Here is a 17,965-nt window from a genome sequence, read left to right on the forward strand (position 1 = left end):
GGCTAGCTGATGTATTGATCGCTTTTCGTCACGGTTATACATTGCGAGACAAACGATTAAGCTATGGATTTCAAAACGTTCCACTGATGTTCAAAATACTTATCAAAAATATCCCAGAATAGAACATAAAAAGGAATGTCTTTTATATTTAAATGGCACCAGCAATATTTTTATTCTGAACAAACACGTAAGTACAGAACAATAATTCACCATCACTTGCGCTTGTAACAATAATTTTTCCTGAGAATAGTTCAGACTACGAAAGAAAGACGTCATAAACTTACCCGTTTTAGGTATTTATTTCAGCGTTTTTACAATTACGTCAAATGTACAAATGGTCAGGTATAAAAAGGGAAATCAATTTAAAGCTGTCCGCTTCAAGTAGCAAAAGCATGAATTTAATAATTTAACTTATCAAAAGTTAAGTCTAATCCAAGTAAACTTTTGAAACGGTTTCACACGGACAATGATGAATAAATTTCCTCTTTGAGAACAAGCGTGATTTTAAATAATTTAATTGAGGGTCGTGGGCACACTGCAGTTCCTTAATTCTTCAACAGACGCCTGGAAACCAACTGACCCGTAGAAGATAGAAGAAAACCGCAAGAATGTATCTTCGTCACTGTGGTAAAAAGTAAATTATCTACTCACAAAAGAACAGGAGACACTTTTCAAACTTTGCTCAAGTACAAGTCAAGAGCGTATAGGCATTTGAATGATCTAAAGTTGGAGACACCAGACTCACGTCAAACATAGCCTAAATCCGCCTCGTCACATAGGAATTGTACACACTAAAGGCAAAAAATAGGATGAAGAAGAAGATGTTTGGATACAGAGAGAGCTGAGACATACAGCAAAGAGAACACGCATTCACGTTATGGGAATGAAACATCAACATGTTTTGCCTGTTTCTCTGTACGGAAAAAGTCGGTGGGCGAGCGGTTGTTTACTTTGGCGAGGAAACTAACGCCTTACACGTAGCCATAAAAAAATTACATTTAGAGAAAAAACAAAAGGCAAAAGAAGTTCAGTTTCAGAGTTAACATCAAGGACTCCATGCAACGAATCCGCTCCACAATTAACCGGAAGTCTTTTACAAACCTCTTATATAAAGGAACAGTAATTCTAATTTGATCAACACCCGACTTCCACTGTTTCCAAATGGGCTTAATTTCAAAAGAAACACAAGGTAAAAGTGTAGATATTCGGAAAATATTTTTAGGCTACGTCTTCATCTATTACTCTCTAATATACCGAAAAAAATGTCCGAGTTAGCATCAATTTTCCCACCGAAGTCATCCGTTCGTAGTAATCTGTACAATTTCCCTTGATCCAGTCTGTAAAAAGGAGGAGATTAGGAAGCGTCCAGCTCTATCCGGGCTTTTCTGTTGGGAATCAGATGATCAAAGAAACATTCCACCAGGCGCTTAGCCTGTAAACATAAAAATACAAAGAACCATAGATTATGTCTTAGAGTTAATCATCCAACGAGAAACATAACCCGAGAGGTCTACGATAGCTAAGACTGATTTCCCTTCTACAATAAGCGCCCAGTGGTTCTAGTCTTCGATGAAAGAAAAACGTTTGTGAAACATAAGATTTGATTTAAATTGTTCAGTTCGTCATTTGAAATCGTCTCTAATCTTTTCCTTTCCAAGCCGTTCTTTTTCCTTCTTTGTTTATGTCAGCGTCTAACTGTTTTTTTTTAATACTACCAAAGTCTCTCTCAAGTTGAAGGTATTTTCGCACGTCGTAACTGAAATTAAAACGAAATATTGCAACGAAGCCCCCTAGTGGTTAGAGGAATTAAACAGATGGACAGATACACTTTCATTTGTCACGCCATACCCAATACAAATGTAGTTTTCATTTTATACATATATATATATATATATTTATATATACACGTATAAATGTGGGGGTAGAGTCTACCTTGGCATAAAGTGCTCAATGCTGTGGTAGCAAAGCTGAGTATATATAAGTGAAAGAATCAAAGAGGACGCATCGATTCTCTGTTCTGAACAGAGAATCGATGCGTCCTCTTTGATTCTTTCACTTATATATATATTTTTTTTTTTTTTTTTTCTTGCAAGAACTTTGCATTTTTAACGATCACGATCCTGATCTTTCCTGCATTTTATGTCGTATCTTTGGGATAATTTTTCCATGCAATCTAGAGATAGAGTTTAAAATCACCCGGCCTTAACATACGTCAGAGAGGAAGACGAAACATCTATATTTCGATCGCAAACATGAATGACAGAAGTAATAACTCTCCCAGAAATACATGAAATGGCGTAATGTATCTAAAAGAGTTCAGTGAAACCCAAAGCTACTTCGTGGCATAAATCCATCTCTGTACACAAAATGGTAAAGTGATTATGAGGGAGTTGGTAAATTGTGGTACATTCTTGAAATTCTCTAAAAACAAACCTCTTTCAACGTCTTCCCTGCCAACATGAACTTTCCGGAATTTGCGTACAACGATTTCAGTTTCGGAGAGCTAGGAGTGACAACAGAAGAATGTTAGAGTTGAAAAAGTAAGATTGTCGTGATACCTGCATGTTAGTTCCACTAAACTGAAGAACGAAAAACGCGGAAAAAGATCATAAGATCATGATGTTATGATCTTCCTATTTGTCTTTGTGTACGTAAAGTAGATCCGAACACTATAGTGACACTTAAACTAAATAATATCAAGGTGAAGTATTTTAAGAATTACTAAGTTAGCTTGGAAAATGAAATGTGACAAATTTTGCCGTTAATGTCTCTCTACAAGCGATCTCAGAGTCAATTTATTTACACCTGACCTGACTTTACAAACTACAAATACATCCCGACAAATTGACATGTAGGAACATTGTCGAGGAAAAACTTCGCCGAGGCGAAGTTTGACACCGGAGAAGACATCACAAGAGGACTTCCCAGTTTTTCCTGTTTTTTGCCTTTGACAGGTTTTCTTCGCTAATGAATACCACGAACACCATTTTCTTGACGGGTGCACTTAAATGAGAAGTGGGAAATGCACAAAACAGTTGACACCAAACAATATGATAGTCTGCCCTTGGGTAACTGGTGGGCAAGACGCCTCCACTGGTCAAGCCATCAAATTGATTTAAGAGAAAAATATTCTGTAAAAAAATCGATTCAAATTTTTGTTTGAAAGTTTTGGGAATGAAGAAACCAAAAAAGTAATTTCGAATTCTCTCAAATTGCCCAAAGATTATGTATGAGGAATAGACAAGAGGATTTGAGAGTTTTAATGAAAAAAAAATTGTCTTGAAAATCGACTTGTTTGTGTTATTTTCTTACTTATCGACATCAAGAAGACATGCCTACCTGTCACACAAAGAGTCGTAACAGGTGACAGCACCGTCACGCAAGACAGCCATGACAAGACAGGGTGACTTGGAGAGTTGACCAGCCTGTAAAACGTAAGCTTCAGTATTGCCTAATCATTGAAACACAAAGTGAACACGTATCTTAACTTAAAAGCACTCATCTCTATTTTTTCGTTTGAGCAAGCGAGGGCACAACAATTACCGACATTTTTAGGGGCATGGCAGCAAGCCATTTCCTATACACTCAATTCGGTATGCAAAAACTTCCTGTCACTTCAACATTGTAGACTGTACAACAAACTATCAGTCTTCAAGTCTACGTTTGATATACTCTTTAGATTTCGGAATTCTACTTATTTTAACCATCCTTAATATTAAATTTCTATCCGCCCAAACATCAATAACCAAATAAGGATTTGAGGAGATGGATGAAAATTCATGGAACCCCAATTCTTGAAAAACATTTACAGTGTTATACTGCTGTACATCAGAGCCAATAATTCAGTCCAATCAATTGCTAAGATAGTCATACAGTTTGAAATCCTAACTGAAAGAAATATTGAAAAACAAGGGATTTACAGCAAATTCAAATTTCAAAAGGCGAAAAGCAGGATGGCAAGTTAGGGTTAAGGTTAAAATGCCCTGGGATAAAAAGATAATATGATGCGCAAACATAAATCATGCACATGATCCAAACCGAGGGCACGGACAAAATTAAAAAAAGTTGACATAAAAAAGATAAGAATTATCAAGAATGACGAAAATTCCTACTAAATGATGAGGTTTCCAATCCTCGGGAAGGCAACCACTGTACAACTTAGCACAATCCGCTGCTTCAACCACTCCTAGGAGCACCATACGAAGCCCGATGAAGTGAAACCCTGCAGTCAACAAGGCCTCTATGACCTCAGAGTAACTGATGTTACCCCGCCGTCCTGTCTGAGCACGGCTAACCAACAGCTGTGGCAATAACAGCAAGCAGTTGATCTCCAGTAAAGAACTCGGCAGGAGGGTCATGCCCGGGCTGGTTTCCACCTTACTCTGCTCTTCTGTAGAGAGTTTCACGAGCGATCTATTGGCCGTCACGCTGAAAACTTCATCTAGAGCTAGACATGGAATCTAAAAGAAGAAGTCCAAGGGTAGTAAAATTGGCGCGTGCAACGTCGTGGTCTCACGGTTTGCACGTTGAACTCGATTTAGATTAAGAGTTAGTCTCGTTTACAGACTACACCCTTTAACACATGTAGGGAAGCGTAAAAGAGTCAGGCATTTGTTCTAGCTAGATACAAAGAAACTTGGAGAAAGATTAAGAGTCCTAGGAATTGTTTCAATCAGCCCTGTTCACGTTAAGTTAAGGAAAACCTCAGGTATCAAAAACTACAATATCATGAAAAGTACCCTTCGTAAAATTTTAACTTTTTTGAAACAATACGGATCGAAGGGGTGAATTTACCCATCATGCACTCGAGGTGTATTACTTCTGTTTCTACTCGAACAGGGGGTATAGCAGAGTTTTGTAATCCCTAAAGGCCATGGTTTACTTTAGGAAAGAACATACCTCCTCAGCCTTGAGGTCAACGGAGGGGGAACAACAAACACCTTCAGGAAACAGAATCTTGATATCTCTGATCGCCTTCTCGTACGTTTCAGATCCTACGGCACACGATTAATAAATTAGCGAGGCCAGTTCCTTTACTTCAACCTCACAAACAACAGACATTCACTTGAAAGGTTAAAATCTTGCAGATATCTCCGAAGTTGCTTCGAGTATAGGATGGTCTTCCGAAGCAAGAATGTTTCCGATATTACATTTCGCTATGTCTGGCCTAATTGAACCATGAATATCAACCTTTCACTGGCAGGGAGAGAAAACAAACCACGTTTTTTCCACAAAGAGGCGGAAAGACAGCACAACTAATTACAACACAGCACAAAGTACAACAAGAGACCATAAGCTGATGATCTCTCGAGGAAAGTAAATTAATTGATGAACACAGTACACCAAAGACTTGCCCAGTTTTTTTAAGACCTTACCGTAAAAGCCATTTTTAATCGAATCCTCACCAAACGAACCCCTCAAATAGAACTGAGACTGTTTCTTTGCAGCACGAGCATCACTGGGACCGAGTACGTCAAGAAGGCGCCCGACAGCGTTCTCACGGTGAAGACATAGCACCACCGAAGGACCAGAAGTCATGTGACTTATGTGACGTTCTAGTTCTTCCTGAAATCATGCGATAGATTTTAAAAGTGATAGCAGTAAGATTACAAACAGTCGGTCTTTTCCTGGATATGGAGCGAGTGCTGTAGGCGAGAAGAGATTGAGACGAGAAAAATTGACGAGACAGGTGTGTCGCGCCAATTTTTTTTGTAATCCTAGCTCGGCGCCGTCAATTATTCGCTTTCTTTCCCCTCACGTTCGTTCGAGCGTAGGAGAAAACAAAACAGATTATGACAAGTCTAGAGCACATTTAAGTAAAGGGGACTATGGTCCGTTTGGTGCTGCAAACGAACCCCACGAGGAATCGAACCTCATGGGGACTAGAAATTTTTTCTTTGTTCCACGCTCGTGACAAGACGAGAAACATCTTTCTCTATTTCTTTACCGAGCTAAAACCTTACCATCTCTCTCATTCTATTTACAAAACATGACACTACCGACATTTCTGATCCTAGCAGTATGCTGGACGCGTGTCATATGAACTTCGTAATAGACCTCGCTCACCGTAGAGTCTCTGTGGCTTAGTGGTAGAGCTTCGGAGCGCGGAGTCCGAAGATCTGAGGTTCGATTCCTCATGGGGACCAAGAATTTTTTCCTTGTCCCACGTTCGTGACAAGACGAAAATCTTTTTTATTTCTTTACCGAGCTCAGTCTTGTTGACCTTACCTTCTCAGTCATTAGTGTGGAAACGTCTTTAGATGAAAGAGATATCATTTTCAAGGCAATCACAGAGAACCCTTCTTGACCCAATCTCTTTAACACCTTACCAAGGTGTTTACTTGCAGTTCGAGGCTTCAACACACACACTGTAGGTATGACGCAGGGCTTTTCTAGCAAACTCTGAACGACAGACGTGTCGGCGTAGCACAAAGTCTCCACACTGCTAAGAGACGTTTTCCCAGGAGACTTACCGAGACCCACTCGTCTGCTCTCTGCCTTCCTTTCGGCAGAAGAATCCCGCGTGTCCGCCTCGTTTAACGACTCACTACTTCCGCTGCAGAGACCGTTGATTACCCGACGAGGAGGGGGAAGAAGGTGAAGATTTCGCCGCGCGGACTGATCAGAAAAGAGCTCCCTGTCAAAGAAGATCACTGATAGCTGTCTACAGGCAAGTTCGGGTGTGCATGACATGAGTACGTCCAGGGGGACGCTGTCGTTGGCAAGTTTTTGCTTTGACAAATCTGAATAAGAATCCAGAAAGCGCCTTAGCCGCACAAATGCGTTAACACCTCTGAGGGCTAGAACTAAAGCTGGACTGGATGTCAGAATCTTGAGACTTTTCTTCCACATTGCGTCTCCGATTTTACACGGCGTAAACTCCTTAGCGTGCTGCATGGACAACGAAGTGAGAAGCTTAAGCCCTAAGAGTTCAAAACCGCAGCTAGGATTTGACCCTTCCTGTGGTTCTTTAATGAGCAGAAGCTCGCTCAGAATCTTCCCTGCTGAGACAGTAGCTTTCTCTTTCCATAGAGTCACGACACAAACCTGCTCTAGTTCGGGATTGGAATGAAAAGCGTGCCTCAGCAGATCCACGGGATAAACTGCAGGATCAGGGGTGACAGAAAAGGGTCCGCCGAGCTGCTTAAGCAAAGAATCACTGTAAGGAACGGCTAAAAAACACGATTGAGACACGTCGGAATGCGATACAGAGACAACGATTGATTCAATCACAGACAGTGAGTGGTGTAATGCATTTTCCCTTCTGAGTAACAGCACTGTGGAAGCTACTGGTATTAAGGACTGATTATCACGCTCACGACAGAACAAGGAGAGCTGTTCCGGAGAGAGTCCAAGCCCGCTGAGACGCATTGCATTCAAATGAATGCGTTTAATGCCTTGAGTACAAAAACCAGTCTCAAAGCAAGCGCTTAAGACGTTCCCGAGGTATTTTACAGGCAGTGCTGGTGACACGAATAGGAATATGCTGGTTTCGGTGGAGGCTGTAAGGAAATAAGGCGGCGGTCTGAAGGTTCCGTGAAGTGAGCTCGTCAACAACTGGCTGTTGTGATTTTGAGCTCTTCCGGAGGAGGAATCTTTAGGTTTCTCGTCATATGTGACAAAACGTTCTCTACAACCAATGTTGATCACACCACTATCCGGGACACGGCCGCCAAACCAACGGGATAGTTCTGTAACAACACCTTGTGTACTTCGTGGGCACCAAAATAGATGGTCTTCCTTAGCCCCCCCATTGTACACGGCTCGTAATGAGTTGGGGTCTGTTCGTTGAGCTAATTTGGCATCTACAGGCCCCACCTCGTCTTGCCACTTTAAGATAGCATGGGGCCCACGTAATGCGAGAACCAGAACGAGCATTTGGGAACTGGTATAAACTCCATCCTGTAATAAGTCGTTTGGGAGGTGAAATCCATGCGCTGCGACAAAGAGTCCAAAGAAAAAACAAACAAACAAAAAAACCAAAACAAAACAAAACAAAAAAAGACGCGTAAGAATAAAAGAGAATGTCTTTCTAAGCAAGAAATCAATCGTTGTTGGTAGCAAAACGGATTTTGTTACACCGGTGAACTATGGTAACAATAGCGCCAATTTATAGTGTCACTGCTTACTTCGAATAAAGCCTATGGAAAAGATCCAAACCTTTAAACCACACCGTAACAAGCTTATCAAAAAATGATAACAATAAAAAACACACAAAGGTTTATGTTATGAGAGGGTTGCGAACTATATAACTGGTTTGAGTGCATGGTGATGGGTTAAGGAATACGTGACTTTTGATCACGGTAAGACGTTCAAAATTGTGGGAAAGTTGGGACAAAACGCTAATATGCTGCAGTAAAACACTATCACCTACCTGGTTTCTCCTCAAGCACTTCGTTCTGTGGGTACACCAATCTGATACCAGCAATGTCCAGAGCATTGCAGCGAGCGCGAATCAGCACATCGAGCAAGCAAAAGGGCTGGCGGAACACAGCAGAGTGCATAAGCATAAATGCATTGTGTATTTCTGGTCCTTGAAACAATCTCTCACCAGTTTTGTCGTCTACAGGTGCATCGTCCATCTCCATGGTCTGCCAAAAGAAGCCAGGTTTGGCTCCAAACACACGCCACATGGTCTCAGGATCAGGATTTACAGTCAACGATGTTGATAAATTCTTCTTGCTGATTTGCGTCTCTTTCAGATGTTGAGGCAAACAGGGCGTGTGCTCCAACAGGCGATTGTACACACTTTGAAGCGTATTTGTGGAGAGGAACTTACTTACTGCGTGCCTAAAAGAATTGTTCGCTTTCATTTTAAGTTTCCCGTTTGCGTGCTGCGCACTTAAAAAATCTCCATTCTCAGTTCGACTTATAATACCGACATCAACCTTCAGCTGTCCCTCGTGCCAACTTTGCTGCAAGCTAACAACATAGAATGGTGCTCCGCAGATCTCGGCATAGTCTGTAGTGTTCATAACGGGACTAACCAAACACGCAAGCCAAGCTATTAGGTGTGAGAAGCAGTGTGTATCCGAGCAGACGGCTCCTCTCACTCCCTGGCGAATAACACTCAGCTCACCACAGCTTGAAAGCTTGGCAGTCAGCAGGAGATATGATGCATCTGCATCAACGTTTGGTAGACTCTGCAAATGGTTTTCGTAAGAGGCTTCCTGAAAGGAAAGAGTGCAAATCTTAAAATAATGAAAAATACAGAATTTTCTAAAGCCTGACTGAAAACACGGTTATGTGACTCCTTCAAGATGACAAGTTACCTCATGAAAGAGCACTGGTGTGCAAGGAGCGACAGGGTGATGCTTGTGAGAAGACAGCTGTGGTTTCAAATTTTGTAAACTCTTATGAAGTCTTTGTCTTCTAGCTCTCTCTTCGTCAGTCAACACTTGCTTGTGTTTCACGTTGTTTTTCTTAATCTCGGTACCCACGGCAGAGCTTAAATCCTTTTTTACCTCGTTTTGGATACTCTGCAAAAGATCTCTCTTGATTGGAGAAGACATCTCACTCAAAATAGCACTGTCTCTCTCCTCAGGTGATGATAAATTATAGTCTTTTTCTGGTGTTGTGTCGTCTCCTATAAAGACGCCATCATTTACAAGTCTGTCTGTATCTACTTGAGACGCAGCTCCTAAAGCATGCTTGACTGTGTATGTTCTTTGACTTGTAGACATGTCAGCTTTGTTAATCAAATCTAGCTTTTCATCTTGCATGGTGATTAATGTACCACGCTTTATCGCTGTCTGTCCACTTCGTTTCTCACTACAATTCACTTGCTGTGAAATTGGTTCGTCTGTGACTTTTTCGTTTGACATGTCATCCCTGTCGCTCTGCCCAGGTTTAATTTCGTCCAAAGCAATTTTCAGCCTCTCTGGTGGTTTCTTCTGAACAAAATTACCATTGTTCTGTCTTGAACACGACAGGGAGGCCTCTTTAGCTTTTCGTCTCTGATTCTGCCATGATTGATGGTCGTCATCTTCATCTGAGCCACTAGATGAACTTAAAGCACAGAGGTTAATGTTACACTACAGTTCTAAATTGAAGTGGAAAATTTCCTGGTCTAATGACAGGCATGCTAGATAGAAAGGCGTGGACTTGAGCCCTGCCATGGGTCATCTCAGTGTGTATTTAAGAAGGAAACTTCTTTTCCCCTCTTCCTTTAAATTTAACATTTCACCTCTCTTTCCATTAAAACCATTTTCCAGAAAACAGGTGATGCAAACAGCAAAACTTATTTGCCAACTTTGTCTCACTAATTTACACGGAAACGTACAGTAACAGGAAGAGAGAATTATGAATGACATCTAGGGAAGATAAGAGGTTAATATCAAGGAGAGGAACGATGATGCTCATCTCAGAAACAAATGCTGTTTTCCGGAGGAGGCAGTTACTCAGTTTTCTTTTTCATTACAAAAGGAGGCTTTAAATTAAGTACCATCACAGAAAAAACAGATGAGGTCTTTAGAACTCTTTAATTAAACACACAAAAAAAATAATTGATTAAAGTTTTGGGCATTCACTTACTCTGACTGCCTGTCATTGCTGATTCCAAGTATTCTGCATATTGATGCAGGCAATGCTTGACTCCTCTGAAAAAAAAAATATTTTAGCATAAGTTTAATAATATTGGATGCAAAAGTGTTAAATGAAATTCCCTTTGATCATAAATTCTATAATTTCACTTGTGGTTGATATTTCTTCTTGTCTATTCCTGGAAGTCATAGCACAAGTATAAATACAAAGCTCCAGGTCTGTATTGGTAATAATTAGTCTAATGTCCAACTGGTGTTTGAAATTGCTATTGGGGTTCGTTGAAGGTGATGCCAATTGATTGCTCAAAAACCTAAGTTCTAAGAAATTGCAATAAGTTAAATTTTCTCATGGAACTAAGAATCAGCATCATCAGCATTGTACAACATGCACTGACCCAAAAATAAAATCTTAGTTTGCTTTCACAGGCCAGTGCAACAGAAGGAAAGTGTCACAAATTTATGACATGAGCAGACCGACCTGAGGGGGAGCTTTTTCCTCCTGTTTTCTTAAATCTAAGAACACTGTGGTTTTAGATCCATGTGAAATAGAAGAATCTAAAGAAGCAGTGGCTCCTTTAGATGTCACAGGTGGGCTACTCATTACTCCAACACTATGCACTGTATTTTTCTCTCTCCCTGCTGGGCCTTTTGGATGATGATCAATGGGACTTAAAGGTGTTGGTGCAGCATCATTCTGCTGCTTTTTACTCAGTTTAATCAACTCGTCCATGAGGTCTGTGCTATTGTCGGCATTGTCACTGAAGTCACTGTCACTGAGAGTAGATGGAAACAGTGGAGGCACAGTAACTTCATTGGTGCGCTCAAGGTAATCACTAAGATTCAAGTGCTCTAGGAGGTCAAAACTTAGTTCAACTGTCTCCTGGTTATATTCATGGCTTGGATCAATTGGATCAGCTCCAGTGCTTCTGCTTCTAGATGATGTTAACAGCATTGATTTCTGCTCATTTGGATTTCCATCATCAGTGTCTATTGTTGTTTGAGTAGAGCTTGATGAGAATGACTTGTTTGGAAGAGTAGAAGGAAGAAGTGCTGGAGAACTGCTCAGAAATTCAATACTATCCTGAAAGAGACACCAAAGGTTAAGTTAGTTTAATACAGGCCAGCAATATCTAAAAGGGGGTAAGTTTCCAAAGAAACTATGGTGCTGCATTACTTGGGAGAAGGGGGGGTAAAGGGTATTGCAAAGTAATTTGGTTTTATCAACTGTGTTCAACTTGATAAATGTAAATTGACCCCAATAGAGAGTTTCTGAACTTCACTACATTTCAAGCATTAGCCCTTCATCAGAGCCCATGAGAAAGGGGAAACATTTGAAGCATCAGCTTTAGAAACTCTCTACAACTATCAACTTCCTGTAATATGTATAGCTGCCACACATTCAATTACAACACCAAAAGATCTGTCTGCCTCATGTAAGAAAAATAGAGGGAGAGAAAGAGAAATCTAATCTGAAGAAAGGAAACAACAACAACACCAGAAGTCAAACATTTGAAAGGCATTTATGTTGACTTTCACAACCTCTGCCAGCGTTTCAGGCCAGGAATGATAGCCAAAATTGTTATCATTGTGATTTCTAAAATTTTTGTTTTATCATAAATCATTGTTATCAAACAACAAACCTGGTCACCATCTGAGGGTGATGAGGCATTTGACATTTGCCCTTCAGGGCTGACAAGGAACAGTCCACTGTCTGATGGACTTGCTGGATCAGTAGCATGATCAACCTTACCACTGGGGAAGTTTGTTTTGAAAGAAATATTTGGTGACAAAGGTCGTGCTTCTCTTGTGTACAAAAGGGGTTCTTCATCATCATCATCACTCTCCTTGAATAAAAATGCAACTTATGAATTAGGTTAAATAGCACTAACAAAGTGAATCATTCTATGTATGTGGCATGTACCTCTTACTGAGTAAGACAGACAGTTAGTTGCACAATACCTTTTTTTGCCCCCCCCCCCCAAAAAAAAAAAAAAACCTATGAGGTTCTGAAACTTATAAACAATGTTAGTATGATCTTTATTACATCTCTGGGTTCTAGAGGGGTAGATTTCAATGTAAACAAACTTTAAAATTTAAGGAGCCTTACTGTGGAATACTACATTGACTAATAAAAGTGCACATTCTATCTGAGAGATAAAATAATTATCTAAGTTTAGAGAAAGTATAAATCTAGTGGTGATCTATCACAATGCTGCAATCTTATTGGCTAAGCTTCTCACCATCTATTCCTTGATATTTAGTGAGTTTAATGAGTAGCCAAACAATGTGTGCTTGTAAACAAAATAAAACAAAAACATGAATCTCTCTTATTGCTAGGTTTTGAATTATTTGGTGATTTATACTAATTCAGTAAGATTATTCCCTCCGATTTCTATGAGTGATAATTGCTCACAATCTTCAAATTAACTCTTAGAGAGAAAGACAATTACAATTATCAAAGTCATTTCTTCATGGAGGAATCCCTCAAGAGATCAGTCCCTCGAGTTATATTTTAGAGTTCCTCCCACAACGGGTGAGAAATCTGGGCCCGCTTTGTCCAATGAAGTAATTATCAGGAGAACAAGAATATGACGCACATTGGGGAGGATTTACAGTTAGCGTATCATTACACGACTTATTACCAACAAAAAATCCTGATAGTCTATGGAATCATTGACATTTTCGATGCCCTAACCGTAAAAAAGTACGATTCTGTCTCTACTATTTTGCCGCTAGTAAGCTTGTTTAATGTTGCCTAAGCAACGAACGATAATTTTTTTCAAATTTTTTGTTTCACCTCACATATCAAGACCTGGAATTTTTTCTTTAATTTTCCAAGACCAAGAGCTATTTTATACATTGAATTTACTTCTAATTTACCTCCGAGGAATTTTCCAATTCTAAGGTGGGAATACTGGCTTGAATATCGGCAAAAATATTTTCAAACACCGACTTGAGTTTACATGCACCAGCGCCTGCCTCAAAGTTTCCTGAATTCCTCACGGAAACTTCTTCCTCAAAGCTTTCGTCGCTACTGGAAGCAGACTCTTCTGGCTTCCACATGTTTTATCAAAGGCAGCACCCTAGCAGTCGGTCTATTTCCTAGAAAAAGCACAATGACACAAGAGAGGTTTCACAGCTTGGAAGAAGTCTGACGCCATTTTAGGCTCAAACTGTCGCCAGGCCTTCACTCGTCATTCAAGATGGCGATCTTTAGTGTATACATTCTAAATCGAGCAGGAGGACTTATTTATCATTATGATCATTTTACACCCAAAAGCGAGGTGGAAAAGACATTTAGCTACCCTTTAGATATTATGCTTCGCGAAGATGATAAGTTGGTCGTAATATTTGGTGAAAGAGATGGCATAAAAGGTAATGATTTTTTCCTTCACCTTGTCTCGCTTTTTTTAAACCACTGCTAATGAAATACTCTTTTCTGTTAGTTGGCCATGCTTTGCTGGCAATAAACGGTGAACCTGTAACAGGGAAACGCTTGCCCGACGGAAGAGAGGCAATGGAAGTCATAAAAAACCAAGATAACTACCCAATATCCTTGAAGTTTGGTCGTCCAAAATTGACAACAAATGAACGGATCATGTTAGCAAGCATGTTTCATCCGTAAGTTATTCAAGTCCTGAAAACACATGTGAAAAACTAACTAATTTCATGAGAACGAATCTTAGATCACGTTCCCGCTGTTTTGAGAACGTAAGGGATCAGTGAGCAGATCTAGAGTAGGGAGGGGGGGGGGGAGAGGGGCTGCAGAAAGAGGGAGGGGTGGGAGGGCATCAGAGGGTAGAAGGAAGAATGGATGGCCAATTTAGTGGCAGTATCTTTCACTTGTAAGGGTTCATTCTTGAACAAAATCTGTGTGCAAACAGGGTGTTTAAGATGTTTACCTCTGATCACAAACAGGCTTTATGCAATCTCTGCAAAGCTGTCCCCAGAACAGAGATCTTCTGGAATTGAAGTCTTAGAAGCTGATTCATTTAAACTCCATTGTTATCAGACACACACAGGTGAGTTTGAAGGCCAATTGACAACAAATAAGTTTATCTACCCTCAACACTAGTGTTAACAACAGTCTCCATGCCCCATGTAAACCAATGAAGGAAATGATGCAGTTTAGGGACCTGGCTTCATTTGTTCAAAGAGTAGATAATGCTAATCACTGGATAAATCTATATCCATTGGATAGTGTATTATGTTTTTTTTTTGGTTTATCCTCTGAATAGCGATTTATTCAGCAGATAATTCGTTATCCACCCATCGAAGAACCGGGGCCTGTTCTTAGAGGAAGTCTTCAATCTTGTTCACAGATCTCTCCTCTCTTCTTCTTATTAGCCCCCCCTCCCCACAACTCCCTTATGTAAGAGAAAGCTGCAAGAGGGCTGGGTTTGCCTATTTTATCTTTTGATTGCAATTGAATACATCTTATTATTACTCATTCTCTGTGAACTCCCTACAGGCTTGAAGTTCATTGTATTAACAGACCCAAAACAACTTGGAATGGATATTTTCCTCAAAAAAATTTATGAGCTGTATTCAGACTTTGCCTTGAAGAACCCATTCTACTCACTGGACATGCCAATAAGGTACAATTGCCAGTAAAGAATGGACAGTGTTGCACCATAACTTAGCATAAGAGCCAAAAAATTATATTTTTTATTAGCCTTTTTCCAGGAAAAGTATCATCTTACTCTTGTCACACATTCTGAAGTTTTCTTTTCTTATTAACCAAGATCTCTTTGTAAGTATGAAGCGTGTAAAATATTCAATTGCCTACCCTCGAAATTAAGTATCTACAAAACTCAATTTTAAAAAAAATGTGATTAGGGTAACCTAGAGGCTTACGTATTACTGTCTCTCTTCTTGCAGGTGTGAACTATTTGATACCAACCTACAGAAAGCCTTAGAACAATCTGAGAAATCAAATCTTTATTCAAGTAATCCTTCCTTAGCTTAAACAACACCCCACCAAGAAAGGGATGGAGTGTATGAAATTGTCGAACTAGTGAGACAACAAATTTCAAATTGAATTTGAAATCAATAATCAAATTGAAAGAAATGGATTCAATACAATTACATGAACTGAAATGCCTCACCACTCATTGAGTATTGAAGGAGAGAACATAAAGTATTTGTCAGAAATAATTGTTGTTTGAGAACCTTAGAGTATAATAGACAAAAATGTCTGAAGAGTTTAAAAGCTACATAGTTTTTACATATTTACTTCAACTGATTATGACTGTGAGCTGGAAACTGGAGTTGATTTCTTCAGATTAAGTAATTTTACTGGAACATTCAAGGGGTTTAGAGAAGACAGTGGTGTCTTTGGTTTGCCAGAACTACTGGGACCTGGATCAGAGGTGCTGCATGCTGCTTCAGCTTGACCTGAAGGAACTTGTGTCTGCTCTGAAGATAAGGCAGTATCCTGACTCTGCATCACTTCTTTGTACTTGTTAGTGATAAAGTTTACTTGGCTACTAATGTCATGACCTGCAAGACGACGATCAAGGTCTGCCATCAAGTCCAAGATAACTCGGGCACCTGCAGTGAAAAAAGAAGGAAAAGACTCATTATATTGATTAGAGTTTTACATTTGGGGTCAAGAATGTAAACATAAATGAGTCTTTGTTCAGAATCCTGTGTGTGATGGTGAATGAAAAAGTTGTTCATATGAGAATGTTATTGAGAGCTACAAGGTTATGTAGACAAATAAAAATAAAATCAACAATTTAAAGTAAATGAGTTGAACACAAAAGCTATGGATTTAGAAACATCTCAAGCACTTCTTAGTATGCAGCGAATAATTCTTGTCAATTCTGGGACAAACGTTGAGCTCAAAGTATGTAAGTGTTGTTGTTGCTCAAAAAATGAGGACAAAGTGCAAGATAGAAAAGTGCTAACTTCCTCTAAAAATGAAAACCCAGAGCAAGTCTTCAGTTCTAAGAGTGGAGTACTTAAAAATAAGCCTGAAACTCCGTGAAATTATTGGGGGTATTTACAGCACAATAGTCTGTCAGTCCATAACACATAATTCCTCAACAATTTGTCAGGAGTGTCCTTGGCATTTTCTCATTAACAGCCCTAGATGAAGTAGAAAACTGAATGAATAAAAAACCTTATTAAAGAACACAACCCGAGGAGCTAGCTCTATGTATAAGATTTGTACATGATAGACTTTTCTAAGGTTGGGGATGTACCGGTATTCCTTAGGTATGGCCTAAAATTATATTTATTCAGAACATTACTTACTAAGAGGGGTGAGGTCAGGAGGTGGCTGACCTCGCATCACTCTACTTAGCAAGGTGTATATCTGACTGTAATCTGGTGATGAAGCCTCCCCTGTGCATCAAATCATGCAACATGTTTTTAATAATGAAATTGTGGCCACTCAAAGATCAGGCGGCACATCCTTGGCGCACACCCTGCCTTCCATAGCATATAGTGACAAGGAGTATGTCTATTGCCCCTGGATGGGGTGCTAGTTCATTACAGCCTATCCCCACCCCCTCCCCAGAATTTAATCCAGTTTCACAGATAGTCTTGGTAAATACATTTCATGCACACCAAAATGAGAAAATCAATGCCTGAGCTTAAGTGAAACATTTATTTACTTGTCACTCAACAAATGATTTACAATAGTTAGACTCTATTTGGTTAATTTGAAAATGAATTTAAAAGTGCTTTATCTCAAGGCTGAGCCAAAAACGTCTGGAGGAAAGTTTGAAAAAGAACTTGAGATTTCTCATTCACAATTTTCATTTCCTAGTTCAGGATGCAATGTCTTTGAAATCTCTTATGCATAATTTCTTTAACTCTGGCTAGATACATTAACCCATTAACTCCCAGATAAATTTTGTAATTCTCCTTACTGTCAACCATACAGTTCTTTCAATATTAGTTCAGAGAATTTAGTATGGGATCAACTAATTATCCCCCAATTGATATTTTTCTTTATTCCCATCACTTATCTAGTTGACATTGTGTTGATATTATAAGGAGAAATTCTCTCTTGGTCACTCATGGGAGTTAAAGGGTTAAAGACATTTCAAAATGTTTTCTTACCATCTCCAGGTTGCACTGGCTCCATGGCTGCAATTGTCATAATCTGTATGGATGTAAAAAAGGATATCAGGCATTTTAAACATAACTCAATATTCTTCATAAGGTATGCAGCAACAGAGCAAGTTTCAATTGAGAGTCAAAAGGAATATGTATTCTATCAGTTAACCTTAAGGAAAATCTTGACCAATCTGAGGGGTAGCTGAAACCCATTACAACTTGCTTAGTCACCTATATTTTTACACACATCAGCATCTTGCTGATTCCTTGCAATGTCTTCTTTCATTCTGATCAGCCATGATAAGTACACTTTGTGCCCAGTTTGATGACACTTGATTAAAACCTGCATCAAC

At 39.6% G+C, this 17,965-nt stretch overlaps 3 protein-coding genes across 5 annotated transcripts; 1 reads left to right on the plus strand and 2 right to left on the minus strand.

Moving 5' to 3' along the window:
* Positions 1-140: 140 nt before the first annotated feature.
* Positions 141-13,722, minus strand: LOC113686102 (dynein axonemal assembly factor 8). 3 transcript variants are annotated; one of them, XM_089208424.1, is made up of 13 exons: positions 13,422-13,722; positions 12,182-12,385; positions 11,020-11,622; positions 10,534-10,598; positions 9,273-10,008; positions 8,375-9,170; positions 6,229-7,937; positions 5,376-5,565; positions 4,900-4,994; positions 4,113-4,460; positions 3,340-3,425; positions 2,434-2,503; positions 141-1,432 (listed from the first exon to the last, which is right to left on the minus strand). In XM_089208424.1, exons 1-13 carry the CDS (start codon positions 13,602-13,604, stop codon positions 1,355-1,357), a joined length of 5,163 nt encoding a protein of 1,720 aa, XP_089064550.1. In that variant the 5' UTR covers positions 13,605-13,722; the 3' UTR covers positions 141-1,354. The 3 variants fall into 3 exon arrangements, 2 of the variants coding, with proteins under 2 accessions (XP_089064550.1, XP_089064551.1); XM_089208425.1 differs by having other exon boundaries at positions 12,182-12,382; positions 13,422-13,716; XR_016187337.1 differs by having other exon boundaries at positions 271-1,432; positions 2,434-3,003.
* Positions 13,723-16,292, plus strand: LOC113686109 (trafficking protein particle complex subunit 4-like). Its single transcript, XM_089208472.1, has 5 exons — positions 13,723-13,916; positions 13,988-14,162; positions 14,460-14,563; positions 15,013-15,139; positions 15,423-16,292. Exons 1-5 carry the CDS (start codon positions 13,745-13,747, stop codon positions 15,508-15,510), a joined length of 666 nt encoding a protein of 221 aa, XP_089064598.1. The 5' UTR covers positions 13,723-13,744; the 3' UTR covers positions 15,511-16,292.
* LOC113686099 (uncharacterized) lies at positions 15,169-17,853 on the minus strand. Its single transcript, XM_027203702.2, has 3 exons — positions 17,616-17,853; positions 16,803-16,892; positions 15,169-16,094 (listed from the first exon to the last, which is right to left on the minus strand). Exons 1-3 carry the CDS (start codon positions 17,713-17,715, stop codon positions 15,787-15,789), a joined length of 498 nt encoding a protein of 165 aa, XP_027059503.2. The 5' UTR covers positions 17,716-17,853; the 3' UTR covers positions 15,169-15,786.
* Positions 17,854-17,965: the final 112 nt, after the last annotated feature.

The sequence above is a fragment of the Pocillopora damicornis genome, chromosome 6, assembly GCF_964200805.1.
Source record: "Pocillopora damicornis chromosome 6, jaPocDami1.2, whole genome shotgun sequence".
Lineage (NCBI taxonomy): Eukaryota > Metazoa > Cnidaria > Anthozoa > Scleractinia > Pocilloporidae > Pocillopora > Pocillopora damicornis.